This window comes from Actinia tenebrosa, unplaced genomic scaffold, assembly GCF_029948245.1.
Source record: "Actinia tenebrosa isolate PJP-AT-01 unplaced genomic scaffold, QUT_ActTen_1.0 PGA_scaffold5__44_contigs__length_20552954, whole genome shotgun sequence".
NCBI lineage: Eukaryota > Metazoa > Cnidaria > Anthozoa > Actiniaria > Actiniidae > Actinia > Actinia tenebrosa.
Genome location: NW_028292582.1, coordinates 6955509 through 6979353, shown reverse-complemented (window position 1 = coordinate 6979353; position 23845 = coordinate 6955509). Strand labels below are relative to the sequence as shown.

General features: G+C 37.8%; 1 protein-coding gene across 1 annotated transcript in view; it reads right to left on the bottom strand.

The window, feature by feature from the left end:
• Window positions 1–569: 569 nt before the first annotated feature.
• The window catches only part of LOC148906428 (uncharacterized), a 32586-nt gene continuing 9310 nt past the window's right edge, over window positions 570–23845 (bottom strand). The window contains exons 7-19 of the mRNA XM_089038198.1: window positions 23097–23274; window positions 22499–22618; window positions 21888–22040; window positions 20898–21128; window positions 16793–16986; window positions 16395–16502; window positions 14593–14937; window positions 13194–13440; window positions 6981–7315; window positions 4022–4111; window positions 2964–3186; window positions 1281–1486; window positions 570–952 (exon numbers count right to left, since the gene is read on the bottom strand). Of these exons, the coding sequence (XP_088894324.1) occupies window positions 833–952; window positions 1281–1486; window positions 2964–3186; window positions 4022–4111; window positions 6981–7315; window positions 13194–13440; window positions 14593–14937; window positions 16395–16502; window positions 16793–16986; window positions 20898–21128; window positions 21888–22040; window positions 22499–22618; window positions 23097–23274 (2550 nt within the window). The 3' untranslated portion in view covers window positions 570–832. The remainder of the gene's footprint in view (window positions 953–1280; window positions 1487–2963; window positions 3187–4021; window positions 4112–6980; window positions 7316–13193; window positions 13441–14592; window positions 14938–16394; window positions 16503–16792; window positions 16987–20897; window positions 21129–21887; window positions 22041–22498; window positions 22619–23096; window positions 23275–23845) is intronic.

The window sequence follows — 23845 nt, the reverse complement described above, 5'->3', positions numbered from 1 at the left end:
ATGATAGTAATAAATTTTTTATAAGTAGGTTGAGAAGTAGTCAATTAACTTCCACCTTCAAAATAACTCATTTTCCATTGAAAAATAAGAAAAATTTAAAACGGGAGAATTTACATGCCACATTTTTCTCAAGTAGAAATAAATTGAGGTTTTGAACATACGAGGTAAAACCGAAAAAATACCAGGTGCCACCCTTATGAAATAAAGTCTTCATCCTCATTATCACCATCACCATCACCACCACCACCACCACCACTATCAACATCACCATCACCATCATCATCGTCATCATCATCATCATCATCGTCATAGTTAGCGGGAGCCTTCGAGTTAGCAAGACAATTTGTAAAAAAGACCAGATTAGAGACCGCCAAAGCCTAGCTAGTCTGAACTTGTGCTTGTAAGTATGACCTGTTTGGTTTTTAATTGAATGGTTACCTGTGGATGGTGAACCTGGTTTTTGGACAATAATTGACTGCAAGCGGTTGCTCTTATGGCTATACAAAATGCTCAGACAAATTGTATATGTGCTGTAACCTTAAAGTAAATATAACCAGACACCATATGACTTCTCTGCTTCAATGCTATTTTTATTTGTATCATGTGATAGGTAATTATACGACCTTGTTACATGCGTGGAATTGTCGCCAAGGTTACATGGAAATACAAAAGAAGTACCACACACATTCCATTGAGGAAAAGTGAAATTTCTCCTTTTACATTTTCATGTAATCTCACAGATAATTTTAAAAAGGTTCATTACAAACCAAGGGGATCGACGTTTCGGTTCATCATCTCGGACATCATGGCGTTAACTTTTCGATGTTTTCAATCAATGACTCTTAGTTGAATCCTTTTGGAGGTAACATACAGGGTCATTCGGATCCTTAGGGTATTTTTTTGACCAGTAAATGTAATACATCCAAACGTTCATTTTAGTGAACTTTGTTAGCTGAAACAAAAAGTTAAAAATTAAAAAGAATTAAAAAAAAGAAAAAGAAAAAAAAAACACATCTGATCTGATATTTTTAGATAAACATATCGATGAGAATGATGATGATGATGATGATGATGATAGCGTTAGTCATTTATCAATTGCTCTTCGCCTAAAAGTAGTGCATGGCCCGGTTGTACGAAGTTTGGATAGTGCTATTCGATAGATAAATTTTATCCCGTGCATAAATTTATTGAATCACAGCAAGGAGTTTTCCATCGGAGAGCGCTATCCACTCTTCGTACAATAAGGCCGAGCCAGTGTACAACCTACAGGTTTGACTTACATCAATATCTTTGCAATTGGTGTCTCGCATCGTTGTACTCTTACAGGGTAATGCTCTGTCAACAGGGATTTTGAGCTCGTAAAAGCCAGACGGGCTCGTACATTCGTCATTTCCCATCATCAAATCATCTGCCGGGACACCGCTTAAGGAGTGGCTGCACATAGGTTTCAGGCGTTTATCCTGCTCTTCGACGCAGAAATGAGCCACTGAAGCGAGATTGTTTTATTTGTTATGCCCATGAAAAAATATATATTTATACATATACACTCGATTGCAGAAACGTTGTAGTATACATTTATACAAATATCTAATTTATTCAGTATATCTAATGAGATGCATAATATAAATTATCATATGACCCGTACGGCCCTGCTCGCGCGCTCTAATAAAACTATTGGAAAAAGTCACGTGATGGGGGCCGGACGGGTTGACGTAAGCGGGCCGGAAAAACCCGTCCGGCCCAGCTCGAATCCGCGCGCTTTCTTTTTCTTAATTATTTTTATTTTCGTGAGGGTCATATGATAAAATGCTTATTGACTGAGTCAGGTCGGGCCGTACTGGAAAATATTTGGCTCTCGGTCATTTGTACGGACCTCGCTGCGCTCGGTCCGTACGACATGACCTCGAGCCAAATATTTTCCCGTACGGCCCTCCCACTCAGTCAATAAGTACATAATAGCCATTTCCGACGCTTAAAACCAACTGATTTACAATCTGTACGATCTAATGGACAAGAAAAAAATATTTGGACAGTCATTGAATGAAACAAACAATGAATAAAGCGATTTTTCTGTTTTGCATATCATTAAATATACTGAATAAATGAGATATTTGTATAAATGTATACCACAACGTTTCTGCAATCGAGTGTATATACATATATATACACTCGATTGCAGAAACGTTGTAGTATACATTTATACATTTATACAAATACCTAATGAGATGCATATTGCAATTTTACTTTTTTAACCCTCAAAACCAATTGATTTATAATCTGTAGGATATAAAACGCATATCATTAAATATACTGAATAACTTAGGTATTTGTATAAATGTATACTACAACCTTTCTGCAATCAAGTGTATATATATATATATTATAAGTTTATGGTCGTATGGTCGTTCTAGCGCTTTCACACTTATTGGGACAATTTTCACTCACACACACTACCACTGAGCTCAATGTTTCTACACACAACGCACGGAGGGAGGAAACCGGAGAACCCGGAGAAAACCGGAGAACCATAGGAGAGAACAGCATATCAAGCAAACTCAATTCACATGCGGCGACAGCACTGCCAGAACCAGCCACTGGACCCATTGAACTCACAGCGGGGAAACACGACGCATTAGAAAGATTAAGTTTCCCGTATGCCATTACGCAAACGGCAAACGTGACCACGTTTTCATCGTTTTCCTGTATTTCACTTTACCATTTACAAACCTTCTCACCAAAGACAAATATTCGTTTTTATATCTACCACTTGAATTTCAACTAACGGTCAACTAACGTTTCACGTTTGCCGTGAACGAGGACCTTAAACTGGCTCTATTAGGAGCGTACGCCACCCATGCTACCCGTCCGTTATTATCATTATTACTTCCTGTTCGCCAGGTGTGCATAGTTATGATTTAAAAGTACGATACACTTTACTTATTTGAGTATAAAGGATTACTAACCAGGTTTGTCGGCGTTCTTTTTACGTTTCCGGCATTCATCCTCATCGCTGATTCTAAAACGGTCAAACTTAAGGTCCCTTAAGCTTGTTATTGGCGTAAGGTATTGCTTTATTTTGCCATCACCAGCGCGGAAATAAGCTCTACTTAGATGGCGGACATTGAGTCTGACCACATCCCAAACGTCTTTAGGTTGCGCCTCAGTGCCATAGAGTTCAACATACATCTGTTATAAACGAATATTATAATGAAATGAATACTTTCTTTATCTAAAAGATCATACTAAATCAAACATTAAGACGTTAACGTTAGCATGAATTTACGTAATATGCAACAAATTCTTTGGCATAAAGTAGTTATTGTATGATTGTCTCAAGTCAAGTCATGGCAAGTAGTACCTTCACGGTTTGAAAACTTTTTTTATGTAAAATTTTCCATTGTATTGGCCTCGGTGAATCTAGTGACATCATATGCAAGGGTTTCATTGGTTTTTAGTATAAGCCTTATGATAGTCTATCAAACATCCTGCGTTCTAATTGGCTCAACTACTTGGAAGTCTATTAGTGATAGATCATTAGAAAGGCGAAAGGTGCTGGTTTTGAAAACCAAAACAAAGCAAAAAATAAATTACTTCAACCTAATTCACAAAATTATTCCATTTATTCGACAGATTAGTAGGTTTATACTAAAATGATTAGATCTCTCTCCCACATAGACCTTTTCTGAGATAGCGAACATGGTGCATTGTGGTCAAGCTTAGGTACAAACATATTTTGGTTCATCATGACTTAGATGGGGTTTTTTGTACCGAAGCTAGCTAGCTCAGGACCCTATTTAAACTAGCCTTGCTAAACTAGATGTGCTTGTATAAATATGGACTTAAATAAGAAAGTAAATAAAAGAAATAGACCACAATGCATCTTGTTTATCGAACTCAGAAAAGGCCTATCGTCTAGTGGTCAATATTCGGCCATCGGTCTTAATAATTTAATCATTTTAATTCTAATGATAATTTAATTCTAATGATTTCTTTCCTCATAGTAAATATAGATCATACGTACTTTTATAAGCCGAGCATTATGACAGGTTTTACAAATTTGATCCTCTCCTATACTGAATGTCGCTGAACCTGTTTTTATTTCCTCAAACATCTGAAAAGTCAACAAATTACAGGATCTATAAAAGTAATGATAAAGCTATCGTAATGTATTGTAAAATTGTCTTGAATCTGGGTCTGACATGGAAATTAAAAAAGAAAAATGCCACAAATTCTATCTAGAAAAAGCCCATCCACAATATTATCAAGAAGGCAAACCACTCGTTATATTAGGATATAGAGTGTTTACACTCACTTAAGAAGGCTAATAACAATAATAATAATAATAATAATAATAATAGTAATAATAATAATAATAATAATAATGGTGCATTTATATAGCGCATATCCAAATGAATGCTCTATGCGTTATAATAATAACAATAACAATAAAAAACTAATGATAACTAAAAATCAAAATAGTTTTTAAACAGATGAGTTTTAAGTTGCGACTTAAAACTACACAGTTTTTTTTTCTACACAGTTTTTTCATAAAAATAGAGTTCAATTCCCCGAGGATAGAAAAGGTATTGTTTTGGTGCACCAAGATGGCCGCTGTGACATCACGTGAAAACGCTCTTTAGAACTTTTTTTAGCTTCGTATGCAAATTCCCCATTTCAAATCATGACATTCCCTTCAGAACTGTTCTTTTATACTAACATGTTAAAATATTTACATATGAAAGAATCAACTCCCAAGAGTGACATCACATGGTCTGAAATGTGCACAACAGACGAATAAACTACAAAGGTCTATTTGTCTGAGAAAGTGCCGTAGTATACACGGTCTACAAATTAGGAATGAAGATTAAGAACCTTTGCTTAACCCGCATCGCAGAAATTTATTCTCAAGCACTTGAATAAGAGACTATTTAAAAATATATGATGTATACTACGGCACTTTCTCAGACAAATAGACCTTTGTAGTTTATTCGTCTGTTGTGCACATTTCAGACCATGTGATGTCACTCTTGGGAGTTGATTCTTTCATATGTAAATATTTTAACATGTTAGTATAAAAGAACAGTTCTGAAGGGAATGTCATGATTTGAAATGGGGAATTTGCATACGAAGCTAAAAAAAGTTCTATAGAGCGTTTTCACGTGATGTCACAGCGGCCATCTTGATGTACCAAAACAATACCTTTTCTATCCTCGGGGAATTGAACTCTATTTTTATGCAAAAACTGTGTAGAAAGTTCCTTTTGTTTGTTACGCCAATGTCACTGCCTTCTCAAGTGAGTGTGGTTTGCCTTCTTCATAATATTACCTTTGGTCGATTTTTACAGACCCCCGCTCTTAAGGTATTAGGATACGAAAAATGACTATTTGATCGAAAATCTTTTTTCTTTTTTTGAAAATTTCGTAACTTTAAACTTTTGTCTTTCATATGTTTGTCAAACTTATTGCAATTTTTGATTGGAAAAGCCAACATTTTGAGAAAAATCGAAATCCTGACTTTATCAAGACCGGAAATGTCCCGTCGCTTGCAATATCGTGGAGTCCAAATGCTCCTTTGTGCTTGTTAAAAGATCCCACATTGCGATCGTCCAGAACACCAGATAATTTGACAAGTAATGACAAAATGGAAGGCTCAAGGTGTTTTGACCAACACCATCGTGGCTACCTGCAGCTTCTGGCTCCTAACAAAGAAATGCATTTTTCTCGAATTTTTTTTTGCCGCTAAAACCTCACGTTCAAAAAGCTAAAAGTCCCTTGGATTTCATTCGATTTTTCTAAAAATTGGAGAGTTTATAAAGTAACTCATGATCCAAAAATAAGTGTCTTGGAGTTTTGCAAATTAATTTCTTTCCAAAGATATGACGCTTTTACTCTAAACAACACTTCAAAAGCAATCGCCGAACTTTGATCAAAAATAGCGAGAGATATAAAACAAACATCCAAAATTTGGGACACATTTTTTGAGCTTATTATTTCCTGTGTATGTTAAGCCATTTTTGGCAAACATAGCTTAAAATGTACTTGTCCGTTATCGTTTTCACTGAGGCATGGTCAAATTTCGCTTCGAAGACAATAATGTGAACAACAATAAAACAATAAATGATTACTCATCTTTCAGAAAATGTGTACTTTGTTAGTGTTATACTATAAAGCCAGCGCGTTATTTAAGTTTGCGCGCATAGTGGTCGTAAACGTATCCTAATACCTTAAAGTGGAATCTATTGTTCAAACCAACATGGCTGCGCAGTCTTATTTCCAAGATTGCTTTTATTTCTTCCCCGTAGCTCTACTATTCCCTATTTTAGAAAAAAAGCCATTTTTTTATATCGCTGACAAAGAAATATCTTGTGCTAGAGTTTAATAGGTAAAACAACTCAGACCATCTGTCCTTTGATTTTGGCCTAGTTCCTGATCATAGCAAGATTGCCGTATGAAGGATAAAGAAATTTAAGCCACATAAGCAAGGTCGAATAAACCCACTAATCAGGATATATATATATATTCCCTTAAAAAATGAGTGAATAAATTCAAGTATTCTTTAATAATAAATAAAATAATGATGACGATGACGATGGTTATGATAATTATGGTGATGATGATAATGGTGATGGTGGCGATGATAATGTTGATGGTGATGATGGTGATGGTAGTGATGGTGATAATGGTTATGGCGATGGTTATGATAATGGTGGTGATGATGATGATAATGATGATGATAATGATGATGATGGTGCCAATGACGATGGTGATGATGTTGGTCAGGGTGATGGTTATGATAATGATAAAGGCGGTGATGATGACAATGGTGATGATGGTGATGGTTAAGATAATGGTGGTGGTGATGGTGATGATGGTAATGATAGTAATGATGGTAATGATGGTGATGATGATGATAAAGATATAACGCTAAATCCCATGATTTACTGGCATCTTTTGATATTCAACGACAAACTTGACAATTACCTGTTTGTCTTTCACATTATCAAAACTCCATTTTTGAACGTTAGTTTTGTATTTCAGCTTAGAGAAACAGCCTTTGGCCTTCGTTGTAATGTTGTCCAACCGTTGAGATACTTGAGAGAGTTCCACTGCACCATTAAGCTGCCCGGTGCCCATCGCACTTTCTGAGGCGATACGTTGGAACGAGCTCATGACATCGTCCAAGTTCCAGAGGAATCGAAAACCAAGGGCTTTCTGGAGCTCATACATATTTTCCATAAACGACCGTTCCAGTTCTTTGTAAGTACCAAGCAGATTGTCCAAGAACGTCTGCCGAAGTTTATTGGTTATAGAAGCATCTAGATTGCAATATAAAACCCATTTTTGCATATTTTCCCCCCCCAGAACAATGCAACGAATCGAGTTATCGCGACCAATTAGAATAAATTAAGTTCTGCACTGACCAGCGACTGATATGATTAGCCACATGTTTCGGCACGTGAGCAGCAGGTAGGGGGACTCGCGGAGGGGGTACCGGGGGAGCCGGGTATTACCCCCGCCAAACACTATGCGGCCGCCGCGGGTATTACCCGTAAGGTCCCTATGTGTATTGCCTGCGTAATTCAACTCGAAAAGCTCTCTACGGGTTTTACTGGTGCCCCGCATTACTAAGTTAAAATATTTGTTCTATATACGATTAAGAGCATATTTTTTCCCCTCGTTTCGGCAACCGTTTTCGGCTACCTTTTCTACTCCTGCACGGGTATTCCTGGTAGGTACATTTTGCGTAGGAAAATATTTTTTCGTGTCCACTGCGCTGGGAGCAAACCCCAGAAATGTCCGTAGGGAAGTAGGTGGAGGCAAAATGCCTCTCCATGGTAGAAATCCACAGATTTTGGATAGCAAGGGCCCCAAAACGAGTCCCTCGTAGCAAGGGCGCGGCAAGACACCGCTACCTTTGCATGGAGAAACGCCGACGTGGATAGAGAGGAACGATTCGTTCCCCTTGTACTATCTACGCCGCGATAGTTGCGCCAAAGTAGCTACGTAGCCTGGTATGCAAATTCCCTGTATTGTCTTTTGCGCTCTGTAGAGACCTTCCAAGATCTCCAAAAGTATTTGCGTTGTCCTTTGTTTTCCTAGCATGTAGATGGCTATGCCTAGAGCTACGTAGAGATACATCTATATACCTATAGACCCACGAAATACCCCTATGGATCCATAGCTATCTAGGCATGGAATACCGTATCCGTAGATATATATGGCAACACCCAAAATACTATCCGAGGAAGAAATTGCAGGATTGTTGGAAGATCGCAAGAACGGTGTGGGGCTGCAGAAGGTAGCCAAAAAGTATGGCATAGGCATACCAAAGATACGCAGGATAGAGAGAGAAAATGGCGTGGAGGTAGCAATTCCCGAAAAGCCTCCAACTACAGACCTGCAGAAACATTTCCTAGAAGTACAGGATTCCTTTGCTATAGTCTTGGACGATCTCCAAAAAGCTAGAGAAGAACTACAGAACGCAAAGGAGGAATTGCTAGCCAGAATGGACCAAGATCCCGAGTTGGAAAATGCGGTAGAGGACTTGTCCGACGAAGTAGAAGGAGTGGACAAAAAGATAGACTGGCAAATAGCCGGCAATGTGCTATTTGCGCTAGTGGGTGTGGCTGCTGTCGTTAGGGCGCGCATGCAACCACCCAAAGTTGTCTACTACAGACATCCGGCGGAGGATGCGAAACCGCAGAGAAATTCTAGGATTCCGGAGATGGAGTAGAAAGGGTGTCGATCTGGTAGACACCCTTTGCGGGCCTAGGATTCCGGAGAAGAGACGTGCACCAGTCTGTCTTTCTTCTTTGCTTTGGTAGTCTTTTCTCTACCAATTTTGCAGTACAGCGGCGGCTGCGATGTCCAGTCTATTTTTTGCTCGTCCAGGAAGTGTCCCCAGACCGGAGTAGTAGCATGTTCTACCGTGCAGCCCTCCAAAACACACTCTGGACATTTCTGCGAAAGGAACAGGATTGTCCTTTCTTTTTTTCTGTAGGTGGTTTTGGCGTATCTCCAGCATTGGTACTCTCCTTCCTGCATGTGCAGCGCCTGCACGCATTCTTTGTTTGGCGGCGCCGACACTTATAATAATAATAATAATAATAATAATAATAATAATAATAATAATAATAATAATAATAATAATAATAATAATAATAATAATAACAACTTTATTAGACAGGGTAACACCGTTACCATAAATGATAATTTTCAGGTGGCCCTCGATAAAATATATACAAAATAGAATAATAATAATAAATAATAGTAAAATATATACACATATCAAATCCCCTCCCCGCCAAACCATCAAATATTTTTGTACGTTTCCCGTCTTCCATCCAAGTACAAACGTGGCTGCCTACTTGGTGCGTATTGTCCAAAATAGTACCTCTGCGTCCACCCAGTTCTCCTTGCATTTCGTAGCCCAGCTGTAGAAGTTTGCGCACCAAAGCTTTTCTATCCAAAGTACCAGAGAAATCCTGTGTGTAGTCCACGGAATAGATACCATATCCGTGGGAATCCAGCAGGGTAGCAAACTTGGGTATCTTTTCCTCTACTATTTCTATGGACAATTCCGAGGTGTCTACTTTGGCTACGAAAACCGCTGCGGGTTTTCCATGCAAGCTGGACCACTTGGCTGCCATGTGGGAGACGCGGTCTACTATTTTTCCTTGTCTGCAGCTGTGTACTATTTGGACATGCAGGAACGTACCAAAGGCTTCCTGTGTCGCAGTGGATATTTTGGACACCAAAGTCTTCGCGTTTCTGCATATGCGTCCATACATGTCGTTTTCTGCGACAAAGCCATAGACAAACACATCGTCTACGAACGGCGGCAATCCAGACAACGGCTGCAAAATCGTAGTACCTTAGTTGTTCCGCAAATAGTCGCACTTGGATATGTCGGGCAGTAGATTCCCGTCGTATGCGTTGTCCAGCAGCAAATGCGCCAAGACTCTATTTTTCGCACGTATACCCATTTCTTGCAATGTTGCCGAAATACTCTTTTGCTCTTCCATGTATATATAGGATTAGAAGGTTTTTGGCTACTACTATGGGGAACGAATCGTTCCTCTCTATCCAAGAGCGGTGGTTTGCAGCCCTTGCTAGGGAGCGGTGTCCTGCCGCGCCCTTGCTACGAGGGCACTGTTTCGAGGCCCTTGCTACTATGTGGAGGCGTTCTACGGACATTCCTGGTGCTTGTTCCCAGCGCAGCAGTAGTCCTAGAAATACTATAGAACGCAAAATGTGTCTACCAGGAATGCCCGTGTGGGGTAGAAAAGGTAGCCGAAAATGGTTGCCGATGTTATAACTTGGAAGGGCAGACAAAACACTAAAAGTTAGGAAGAAATACGTTAGAGCCCGAAGTACGCTACATAAGATTGCGATAACTTTAGGATCCATATCCGTAGTGTTAACGGGCTCCGGCGTTGCTACTTCGCTTACTGGAGCGGGAATAATTGTTGGAGTTCCTTTAGCCGGCGTTGGGGCAGCCTGTGGTATTATTTCTGCTGTTGCTACGGGCATTATGAAGCAGTTGTCTAGCAAAATATCAAAACACGACACGACAATAGCTCTGTCTAGGGCTAAAGTAAATACTATTACCGACCTTGTCTCAAATTCTTTGCGTGACAGAAAGATAGACGACGTAGAATTCTCGCTTATCTTAGCCGAGAAGGAAAAGTACGAGAAACTAAAGTCGGATATAAGAAACAAAAAAACAGTCGTAAAAGATCTTTCCGAGGAATCTCGCAAAAAGATCTACCAGGAGGCAAAAGAAGAGCTTCAAAGAAAACTCGCTCAGTAAACATCTGCTTTGAAAAAAGCGAGACAGGAACTTATTTGCATATTGAACGCCGGCTGTCTGGTTCATATGCAAATTAAGTAGTTTTCCAAGAATTACACGTAATATAAATCATTTGGCGAATTATTACGCGTAATATGTTATTGCGTCAGTCGTCTCGGAATCCATCCTAACAAAGGGTGGTTGGGGTCGATTTCGTGAAATATTTCGTAGATTACGTCAGGGTAATAAGGAATATCCTTATCCAGCCGACAAAACATCCACTCAGCTCTTGTCATATCAGAAACCTCGGGAATAGAGTTACCGGTAATTTCAGACAAAAGATAGGGAATAGCCTTGTAATAATTACTGATCTTATCAAAATCCATTGTTTTCAGTCTGCATTATCCCAACGAATGCATAGAGGAAAATCAGACATATTTAGTTCATTCATTATTGGTTTTGTTTCTATGATAAACAAGCTAGAAAGAAAACAATTGGATTTTGATAAGAACAATAATTATACTAGATAATCACTTCGGCACGCAGCATTCGTAGGTATAATGCAGGCAGCTGAGGGCTACGCCCTCAGCTGCCTGCATTATACCTACGAATGCTGCATGCCTCAGTAATTATCTATTAAATATTTCCCTAGCTTTATTTTTTTCAGCGTTTTCCGTAGACTTTGCGGGGTTGGCTCTTCTAAATGGTCTATGATTTTCTTCTTTACTTCGTTGTCTAAATATACCGGTCGATAACCTTGGATATGACTCATCCAGTCCCTAAAGTATTTTATTCTCTTATAAGGTGTTTTCTTACGGCCTCCATTGGCGTAATACTGCTCTCTGGTAGCATTTGGTACGGCATTGCGAATGTTCTTATCACACTCGTAACACTGTGCTGAAGTATCTTCTTCTATTTGCATTTTCTTACCACAACAAATATACTTATTTGGTTTACTAGGTACAAACTTGGGTTTCAAGCACTTTATACAAAAGTCATAAACAAACTCTTTACATTCGTGCATCGTATATAGAACAAATATCTTAACTCAGTAATGCGGGGCACCAGTAAAACCCGTAGAGAGCTTTTCGAATCGAATTACGCAGGCAATACACATAGGGACCTTACGGGTAATACCGGCGGCGGCCGCATAGTGTTTGGCGGGGGTAATACCCGGCTCCCTCGGTACCCCCTCCGCGAGTCCCCCTACCTGCTGCTACGTGGAATATAGAAGCGTTTTCACCTGAAGAGAGGCTAGTCAGTCGCTTGTCAGTGAGAAACAACAGTTATTTAAATTGGTCTCCATATTTCGATTCGTGGGATATACAATGCACTGAAGAAGTTGCACAACAACTAAAAAGGCTCAACTGAAAAGAATTATAAATGTAATATAATATAATATAAACATAATATAATTCCCTGTAAAATTCATGAATATAATTAATGTGGGCCTAAACCAATCCAGCTTTAGAAAACAGGTCACATGAATATCTTGTAAGCCCGATACAAACCTTACAATGAAAATGCTTATTAGATATACCACTGGTGAATGTATACTGTTCTGATGCAGCATTAGTGGTTGTATCTAATGAGCATATGAATTGAAAATCTCCCAAAAGAATTATGAATTATTCACGAAATTTCACGAGTAGTTTACAACATTCGCCTCCGGCTCGTGATTGTATAGTCGACCCGGGATAGTCGATACAACACGGCCACTCATATTGTAAACATTACTTACACTTTTAGGGTCGATATCATTTTGATAAAGCCGTGGATAAAAACCATATTAAGTGAAGAGATAAAATATCATTTCACGGTGAAATGGAAACTGCATTTTTCCAGTTGTAAGTTTCCATTTTACGCTTTTGTATTTTGTACTCGTTTTCCATCCGCTTGCGGACACACTCGTTCGCAATATATGGAAATTCGTGAATAAAACGATATCAAGCTCTTAACATGTGATAATCTCTATTTTCGTTGTTATCGTGTTTAGTTTAGGAATATAATTATTATATATTAGACAATATTCATTCAGATGGAGTATACTTGATTAAAGATATTCACACTCTCAGTCAAGAGACTGGCTGACTTCAATTCTAACGGACCTTGTTACTGATACGGCAGTCATCTTAAATTATGGAATGCCCATGTAGCAAACATGGAAACATTCATAGGACATAAATTTGCGAAGTTTCTTTTTAAGATAATTTTACGCTTTGGTATTTTACATATCGCTCCAACTACCAGCAAATTCAATTGTTTGTTTAGATGTGATTGAGATTGGATAACGTAAAGGTATACAAAAAGAGAACCTCCCTCGGCATTCCATACTCTCTTACTTAAAACGATAGAATTCAAGATGGCCACCGTATCAGTTAAGCGGTCGGCTGCTTTCATACCTGTTGATTTACTGAGTTTACCAATTGCATTCTTTGTGTTTTCCAGAAGTGGAATATCAAAATTGTGTCCCCCAATAGTGTTGTCAAGGTCCATAACTCTCGCTATCATGTCGATGCGAGCTGCGCCCAAAACGAAATAAGACTCAATTTCCGCTTTAAGGTCGGCAACGTTATGAGGTCTAGAAGCCTCATCCAGCAGGCATACCAAGTCAGCAGCAAACTGTTCTTTATTCATCTCTAGTTTGGCCTTATTGCAAACAAAATACAACAAGAATATGAAAGAGTGTAAAACGTTAAGAAGTATTCACATATGGTTAAATCGAGAGAACAACAATATGCAAGAATTTGAAAAAAAAATACTTTGAACAAGTAAATAATCACATATTGTTAAATTGAAAATGATGATAATAAATTTAATTGGGGAAGAGAAATGTGGTTTTCATAATATTTGGGTTTTCTAACGCGGCATACCTAAGGTGGCGGGCATTGGCCCATAACTTAATGTAGCCATTTTTTAGCTTCGTTTTTGAAGTGCACATTTCGGACCATGTGATGTCGCTCTTTGAAGTAGATTCTTGCATATGTAAATATTTTAAGATTTTAACATGTTCTTCATAAAAGAACAATTCTCGAGGGAACGTCTTGATCTGTAATGCATAATTTGCACACGAAGCTACAAAAGTTCATTGCTACATCGCATGACTTCCTCGCGTCATGTGTTCATCGTGACAATTTGGACCAACCACAATCACTCAAACTTCCACTGGCATAGCTTTAACTTCCTTTTTTTAAACGAACGACAGGCAAGGAAATATGACGACCTCTGGTCTCAGCACCAAGTAAGAATGGATTATTGTCAATAAATAAAGATAGGGATTCATGAGATTATTATTTTTTTGAGCGTTCCGGTAGATGGCCTATCGTAAAGCAACATGATTTATTATTAATTTTACTTTAGTTTACTGAACGCCTGAAGTAGTGGAGCTGGAACTTGGAAAGTAATTCTACACGTACGAGTGTATTGGAATAAATTTAAGCTAGAAAGTCGTGCGATCAACATAGTTTGGGTTTCCTGTGGCAAGTGATCCCATGAGTCTTTGCGCGTAGAAGAAGACCTCATGGCAGCCACTTAAAATTTGTTCTTAATAATTTTCATCGTTTTTTCGTCAGAAGACGCCAGGATGTAAGTAAATTTATGTTGTAATTTCAAAAAACTTTTCTTGATCATGATTTGAAGTAATTTTTTCTAGGTTTTACCACACATTGTAAGATTATTTTAATAGAGTTTTGTGCGTTGGACGACTGGCGTCAGAAAGTCTCTAAACGAGTACAACGAGTACTATGTGTAACCCTGAGAAACTCCTTGAAACGGAATAAAATATCAAACAGCGCATTGTACCTTCATCATTTCGGGAACTGATTTAACTTCTATTTCGTCAAAGTCCAATTGACTGGAATCGAGCAGAGGCACGTATTTACCAAAGGTCAGCCATTTCTTGGTACTTCCAATAACGGATTTGAGAGCCGTGAGACAAGGCTTATTTATATCGTGATTGGCAATATTCACAACTTCGTCAATGCGGCCCAATAGACCATCAGCGGAAAGAAACCCTGTAACACCCGAAAGCAGTACTATTAAGTGATCTCTGTTTAACTTAACACCCGCTGCTTGCTGAGCCTCCGGCAATAATGAGAGAATTTTTATTTCAGTATTTTTCATCTGTGTTTCTGTTTCTTTGATGGCCTGCAAAAACAAAAAAAGAAGACTAAAGGTTAAGTTAACGACTTATCTTGGGAGAAGAGGTTGGTTGTGGTATTATTGAATTATGATTTTAAAATATCTTCAATTAAATGAAAAATCGCTAACTGGGGCTTAAAGCAATCTATTTTAATCAACGGTAAAAAATCTAATGATAGTCCACAGTGCCAAAATGCGCTGTTAGGGAGCTTAAGCATCGACGACGAAACACACGACGACGATGACTGGAAGTCGGAACGTAACATTTTTAAGATATTGCACATGAGCGAACAAGAGAATAGGTCGTCATGTCTTCGTCGACGACCTAATTTCCAGTTGCCAGCCGTATAACAGCAGAAATTCTTGGACATCAACCAGCCCATCATCATGACTAAATTAGAGGGGATTTCGAATTTCTTTAAGCGATGTTATCTTGGTCTGTGCCTGTGCCTGTGCCTGTGCCTGTGCCTGTGCCTGTGCCTGTGCCTGTGCCTGTGCCTGTGCCTGTGCCTGTGCCTGTGCCTGTGCCTGTGCCTGTGCCTGTGCCTGTGCCTGTGCCTGTGCCTGTGCCTGTGCCTGTGCCTGTGCCTGTGCCTGTGCCTGTGCCTGTGCCTGTGCCTGTGCCTGTGCCTGTGCCTGTGCCTGTGCCTGTGCCTGTGCCTGTGCCTGTGCCTGTGCCTGTGCCTGTGCCTGTGCCTGTGCCTGTGCCTGTGCCTGTGCCTGTGCCTGTGCCTGTGCCTGTGCCTGTGCCTGTGCCTGTGCCTGTGCCTGTGCCTGTTCCTGTGCCTGTGCCTGTGCCTGTGCCTGTGCCTGTGCCTGTGCCTGTGCCTGTGCCACATACACATACACATTTACGTATTCATTTATTTTTCATTTATTATTAATAACTTTCTTCATACCGACTAATGCAACATAAGAATAAATTTTAAAAAATGTTCAAAAGATAGTAAAGGGGAAAAAAGAAAAAAAGAAAAGAAAAGAAATCACGAAAGTTATGGTTGGTAAGGGTCACAAAACAGAGCGAAACTCAAATATTAGCCTGTACGTTTTAAAAGAAGCATTTAACTAGATTTTAAAGCGAGTTGTGCCTGTCATGAACCTCCTTCGCGACAGCCTGATTACGTATGCCAAAATCCGGACCGGAATTGGAATTGGTGTTTGGAGTTCCAGATTGAGGTATTCGATAACTGGCCAGTATGGCATAAACGCTCTACCTTTTTTCCCCCCAGCTTAATTACAGTTCTCCTTTAGATTATTAGAGACTTAGGTAAGTAGCAAAACGTCCCAACCAGGTAAACCGGTCTACCCTGCCATCAGGTTGTTGTTTTAAAGATTTTTATAAAGTCAGAGACAACTTATATTTATTCTATCTACACCTAAATATACGTCTACATCTACATCTATATCTGCAAATAAAGAAATAATTCAGACAAAAAGTGGTGAATATACTCGGATTACTTTACCGTAATATACATCCTTTTCTGGCTTTCGTCTATTCTTCTAGCCGCAATAAGTCGTTCCTTCTGTGCATTTACTTGTTTAGATGCTACCTTGGTCATTAATTTCGCTACCTGCAACAAAAGCCACAATTGAATGTGTTTGGAACAGCGAAAATATCCACTGCCCATAACATTTAATTATTGATTGGTTTTTCACTTGACGATGTCAGTTTTGGAGAAATGTCAGTCTTATATCATCCCGAAGAACAAGTTAAGATCTAACTAAAAATGTGTAGGCAATCCAACTGCCAGTGTTAATTCTTTTGTATTGTTTCTGGATTCCCGGACGAAAACATTGCAAAGCAAACGTTGCTGGGTCTATGGGTCCCGAACCACCTTAAGGAAGCATTTGCATAACTTACGTCCTGAAAGTTTTCTTCGTCCTTTACTTGATCCATAACTTTCGTGAAGGCGTCTTCATATATTTTCGCTGCATCTTTTATTTTGTTTACGTCTTTTTGAAGTTCTTCCCACTTTATGAGAGGGGCAAAGAGACTGTTCTTTCCAAAAATGTCAAAACCGTCTTTATCCAGGAAAGCAAGCTTTCTTTGGACATCTATAGCAAATCAGAAGGTATATTTTGTTTAATGCCAAGATAAGCTTAAATAAGTAACACTGGTTTTCTTACAAGCTGCTTATTCATGTTTTTCCCCTTTTATTTGTGAGCACGTAACGCTGACTAGCTATTTTGTTAAATCATCAAATTCAAAGCACTTTGTCATCGAATGAAAAGGAAGTATGGAAAAAATCACTGAAGCAGTTTTAATTAAGTTAGAAATATTAATTATTTAATTAATTTACAAATATGAATTATTTAATTAATTTACAAATATAAATTATTTAATTAATTTACAAATATTAATTATTTAATTAATCTACAAATATTATTTATCTAATTAATTTACAAATATTAATTATTTAAGTAATTTACAAATATTATTTATTTAATCAATTTTTAAATTATATATATATATATATATATATATAATAAAAGGTATTTTTTAAAAGGAAATGCATTTTCGGGCTTTAATTCCGGATGAAAATAGAAACCAATGAGAAAATAGCGACCAGAAACAACAAACACTTGTCGATTTCAGTCACGCGGTATATGTCGAAAATACCCAATGTTCACGGCCTCCGTATGAACACAAAATACAATAACCCAAACTGATTTTTGGATATGTTCTAGTAGAACATCTAAATAGTTTATGACGTGAGTTTCATTGAGAAAAAAAGTTGCGCACTTGATTAAATTTGTTTTGGCGTAGCAAGGGTCAGATCTATGAGTGAATGCCACTCAATAGTCTAAATATCATCTGACCGCTTTCAAAAAATAGCTAAAACCATTATTTTATACCCAATCAAGTCTCAAACATCTCTTCTATCAATTTATAAACATATATATTCATATCTTTTTCCTATTCTGTATGCGTTAGTTGTTTTTGGACCGGTTTGATTCAACTGAAAATTTGCATACTTTTGAGATCGCCGCTAGGCCAACAGTTTTTCTCGGATTTCTCAGATTTTTAGCGGTTTTTTGAAAAACTAACTACACCACGTTTGTTTACTTGGTAATACCTTCCAGCAAACCAAAAATGAGCAAAATCGAAATTTTGACTGTGACCGCGAATTCTCGATTTTGCTCGATATTAGTGGACCTTTGCTCTTAAAAACAACCGAATTGTTAAAGATTTACAAAGCTAAATAAAGGACGAATATTTGTTGTAATATGGTCTTCATGTTATATTTCCTCCAGCATTAAAATAAATTAAGCTTATCGATAGAAATATAAAAAGTTTTGAGAGAAAGTCTTTGATTTCTCGATTCGCCGAGAAAAATGCTTGCAAAAAAAAAAAAAAAAAAAAAAAAAATATATATATATATATATATATATATGTATACATATACGATTGTTTGCTAAAAAAACACACCTGAATTCTTGAAGAACACCTCTTGATCCATCTTTGACTACATGAAAGTTTTTTAAAAATTGTTTTTGGTCTATAACTTGTCCTAAAGCGATTTTTTCTGTGCATTTGATAGCCGCATTTGTGAGTAGTTTTGCTTTGACATCAAGCGGGATTCCTGTGCTGTGTACACGGACGGACGGACGGACGGACGGACGGACGGACGGACGGACGGACGGACGGATGGACGGATGGACGGACGGAAGTGACGTCAGCCAAGCCATGAAAAATCAACTCGATGGTTTACCATTTTTTCTTAGTATGGGGCTCCGCGCGGGAGCTCCGCTATTAATTACGACATTTTTTTTGCTGATGTCAGCGCGATGAAATTTTCTCCTTTTCTGTTGTGCGGTTCATGTCAGTGGTTTGAGCTCGTGACTTTCAGGTTTGCTTAAAACAAAAATGGGTTGTTTTTCATGCATTCTTGATGAGTTTTTTTTTTTTTTCCTCGTGTTATTCAATAAGCAATTTATTGCACTGGCCGCTTTCACTCGTAAAATTATCCGGCTGTAATACACAACTAGCAGTGCATTAACCTCTATTTAATTATTTTAAAATATTAATCATTTAATTAATCTTCAAAGATTAGCTCTGAGTAAATGTAATAAACCCATTAAATCTATGTCTTCGGAAACAAAGGTCGTTATGACTTATATTTTATAGCGGAGCTCCCGCGCGGGCCGAAGGCCCGTACGAGCGGAGCACCATACTTAAGAAAATAATATTTGATAATATTCAGTCAAAGTCATAATCTTCAAGACAATTAATCGTATATTTCTACTTTTCATGAAAAGCTGCTTCAATTCGTTCGACCAATTGGAAAATCAAATATTTTTTCTCAAAAGTTTTAATATTTCTATAGGTAATTTATTTTAATGCTGGATGAAATATAAAAAAAAGTAGATATTACAAAAAAAAAAAAAACACTTGCCCTTTATTTAGCTTATACATTTTCAATAATTCTTTATATTTTAACCAACTATCGCATGTTCAGTTTACAAGAAAAAGCAGTTTCGTTCGCCTCCTATCGGCAAACCAAAGCAAAACTTTCCTTCAATAGTTTTTATATTTCTATAGAATAATTTATTTAAATATTGAAAGAAATGAAAAAAAGGGATACATATTTGTATTAATAAATCTGACTCAGTTGTTTTTGTTAAGTTTAACTGTGTGTAAACTATATTTTTCGAAAACTTTCGTCGTTCGTGATTTCCACATCTTTTTCACACATAAAAACAGATTAAAACTGGTAAAATGAGGCTTAAAATCTAGTAACTTAATTTTTAGGTTTCTGGAATAATTTAAGGAATATACAATCTTTCAATGATTAATGATAAGAAACTCATTTTTTAAACTGACACATATTTTTTTCGTTCAGGTTCTCGCAAATTTGAGTAGTTTAGTGAGTTAAGCTTAATGTTTTCTTTTCTTATTTTCATTGAGGTAAAAATACTTTTCATATAAAAACATATATCTCTTCATATATAACCAAACATCGTTATGTACAAGACGCAAAAGTAAGCTTAAGCTTATATTCTGTTCAGCTATTTTAACCAGTTTTCAAGACTGCCTTAAAGGCCGGTTTAGACGGTGAGACCGATTTTCGCCTACAACTATCGTATACCACACGCTCGCGTCTGTCGTAGGCGAGTTGTGGGCTTGATTTACACGCTACGACTCGAGTTGTAGGATGGCGCGAGCGCGTTTATACGATAGTCGTAGGCGAAAATCGTACCGTCGAAACCGGCCTTTATGTTGCTGATTAGTCTTTAAAAAGTTTGGAAGTCTCCAGGCCAAAATTTGGATTTTAATGAAAGACTTCCAAGGTAAATTTCACTAAACTTGATATTTTATTGGATTAACTGTAGTTATCTTTTGTTTTTCAAGTAAAGTTAACCAGGAATTCAAAGCGTAAAAATGTCGGTCATGCAAAACTTTGTCGAAGAATTTTTCAAGAACAAAACTAGCCGCTTTGGTGGCCGGTGGTGAGTTGTCTACATGTGACAAAATTCCTGAGTGGGAGATAAGAAAGGTCAAAAACGAAAACCCTCGTGCAAAGGAAACAATGTCGTGCATTTCAATTTGATTTTTTCACTTCATGGTTTTCATTTTTGGGATCATTATCTTCATCTCTAATAAAAAAATAATTGAAGATTTTTCCCTCGATTATAATTTCACATTTTCAGTTTTATTTCAATTGGTCCTGTTTCAATTTTGAGGTCCACTTTAAGCAGGGGCTAAAATTAAATTAGATTCAGTAATAAAGAAGATATCTGAAGACATAAAAAACTCCTTTAACACTGCTAGCTCGCCAGAGAAAGGTCCGTCCTGTAAACCCTAGGCATTAGTAATCAGATAAAATTATATATGCAGTCAACAGCTTCAGTGATTTCTATCCATTGTTTTGTTTTGGTCCAGTCACCCAATCAGGTAAGCTGGAGGCGTTCGAAGATATTTTTTTGAATTGCCTGTAATTATATTTTTCAAATAGTTTACTCGCCTTTCTTAATATATTCAACGTCATTTCTTCCAGTCGTTATCCTGACAAGAAACTGTAGTGCGTCTTTGCCCTCCTGATTCTTGCTGTCTCCTAGTAACAAGTCGACTGCCTTCCTCCTTATGAGGAGAAGAAGAGCTTCTGGAAAACCCTTTTTGCTTTGTGCGTCGATTGTCTCTGACTTACTGATAGAAGAGCCACTAACGGTGCCATCCTGTCCTTTGAAGTTGGGAGCTAGAGGGGAAACGTACATTATCTAAAAATATATCCATATGTTTTAAAATTCATATTGTAAGATAACACGTGACAGATGGGTTACCTGTGAATGAGACGTGCAAGAGTACACGTACACGCAGTATAGATATGTTGATATCCTCTTTTATGGCAAATATCGTCGTATGTGAATAGAGTTGTTCGTTGGTTCTTTCCTGTGTTGTGTGGGTTTTTTAAAATTTCCTCCGATTTTCCTCCCTCCGCAAAAATCAATTTCTAAGTTCTATTTCGATTTAGAAAAGGCCTGGATGAAAATTGCTCTTTTTTGTTTTTGTTTTGTTGTTGTTGTTGTTGTTGTTGTTGTTGTCTATTGTAGAAAGACTGTTGTTGTTGCTGACAGACATTTCGAAACCTGAGCGGAATTCAACTTCAGAGTCCAGTGAGAAAACGTCCTATATATTTTGTCGGAAACTTAGGCCTCATTTTGGTGTATTTTGTCATATTTAAATCCTCATATCTTGTCAGAGATTTTTGGCTGGATTTCAAAACTTATACATGTTTTCAATGTTATCAAGCCCTATCATTTCAAAGAGATACATATGAGAGAATCATTATTTAATGATTATAGTCTGCAATTATGACAATGATGAAGGGCCAATGTTGTCAAGGCAACGAAAAGGACTAATCAGCATCAGCATTATATGCTGTATGATAATTTACTGCCGGTGATTATTGCCATTAACAAATAGCCAAATGCATTCGGACTGCACATTTCCTTACTTGTTCCTGAGGCTCCTTTCCGACCATTTGCTCCTCTGGAGGCGTGTTTTCTGTATTGCTTTCTGCAATCATATATTATTAGATCGCTATTCCAGTCACCAGAATTGTATGCAAAGCACTGTATTCCCTGTATTCCTGCACCTCCACTGCCACCTGTAATTTAGACAAATATCAATTCGAGTTATAAAAATAAATTATATAAACTGGACCTTTTCTCGGTTATTTTCTACTTCTTGGGCCCAAATTATGGAAAACATAGCCTTTTGCCTTGCGCAGCGCTGAGACAGTTGAAATTTTAAAATCGAAATGCTATCTAGGTAAATTAAAGAACGGGAAGCAGCTTTTTCTGCATTGTTGTATTAGCCTATCAGAAAACAACGGTAGTTGCATTTTCCAATAGCTCTTTGCTTCTTGGCGAAGTCCAAGGGGTCTGGAAACAAGAATGATATTTCATGATACATCAATTCTCGGAAATATCTCTTAAGTTTCCCTGCCCCAAAAGCAAGCCATTTGGGAAAACAAAAGTAGCTATTTCATTCTATTACTCGTAACTCTTTTTCTTTTTCCTTTGTAGAAAATTCAATTTTTTAAAGCTATTGAACTCAACTGACCATTTCCACCTCGTCCATTATTAGCTGCATCGGCTCCAGTTCCCGCGCAGACGTTAGCTTTTACAAGCCCATTTAAATTTCTGTAACGCAGAGTAACTCCTCCAGCATTCCCTCCTCTGCCTGAGGAAGATATCCACAACAAACATTGGTAATGGGCAGAAAATTTATGGACATTCATGGGCAAAATACCCCATTTTAAGGATTTAAAAAAAAAATTTATACGATAAAAGAAATTTATACTAAAAGTAAATGATCTAATAAAAATGAGAGTCCCGGGCCCAACTTCTTTTGGCCGTCAAAAATGAGATTTAGGCCTTCATTTGCTTATTTCCCATGTATTTTCTATAAAAAAGCCTGACAAAGCAACATTCTAACACAAATGCAACAAAACATCTTTATGCAATCGAAAATGCCGCTTCAAACAGGCATTTTATTATAGTACATCAGTTTCTAACTGTTTAAAAAGGGTTTTAAGTGTTAACCCAAAACGAAAATTGGGATCAAAACTCATACGAAAGTCTAGTTTTTGGCGCTTTTTGCCATTATTACTCATTATTAAAAAAAAATTCCTCTTAACATCTGACTTGTTTTTTCCTACCTGGAGTTCCAGCATTTCCTCCTCTTCTTCCGTTTCCTCCTCTGTTACCTGTTACTGAATTTCTATTTCTAGCCCTACATTTTTTTGTTGCTTCTGCAGATTCATCAGTATCAACATAGTCCATTGAAGCATAGCTGCCGCGCCCACACCAACGCCAATGGCCATACCTGTCACCTTTCTGTAAAAGAAATATATATGTGATCATTACGGATCACGCCGAAAGTTATTAGAGTGCAATGAATTTATATAAAGAAATATATTCAGTTGAAGGAAAAGCTTTAAAGTACATCAAGAGCTGGAGTATTTCTTTTACCGATTACCGATCCAGTGACTATATTTTTAGAACGTGTCTATAGCTACTGAAGAAGCGCCGTGAGATTAGAGAGCACCTAAAAGGACTTGAAAGCCTTTTAGAATAGCGCGACAACTCCACGAAAACATCAGATCAACTGAAAAAAAGTGAGGTGGAAGATGTGATCTCAACACTCAATAAAGCTCGCGAAGATTCCGAAGTTCCGACTGCCCAAGCGCCTATCTGCGAAATTTTAAGTTTGACACCTCTCCAACCAACAGCTCCTAGTGACGACTCGTCAACAAGTTTGTCGAGTAACGTGTTCTATATCGCCTCTTCCAAAAACTGAAAAAAAACTACTAACAATTAACACGTCAGACGTTCTCACGTCAGAAGAATCGTCATAATTCTAAAAAAATAGACATGACCTTGCTGAAGAAAGCCGAGAGTTGGCACC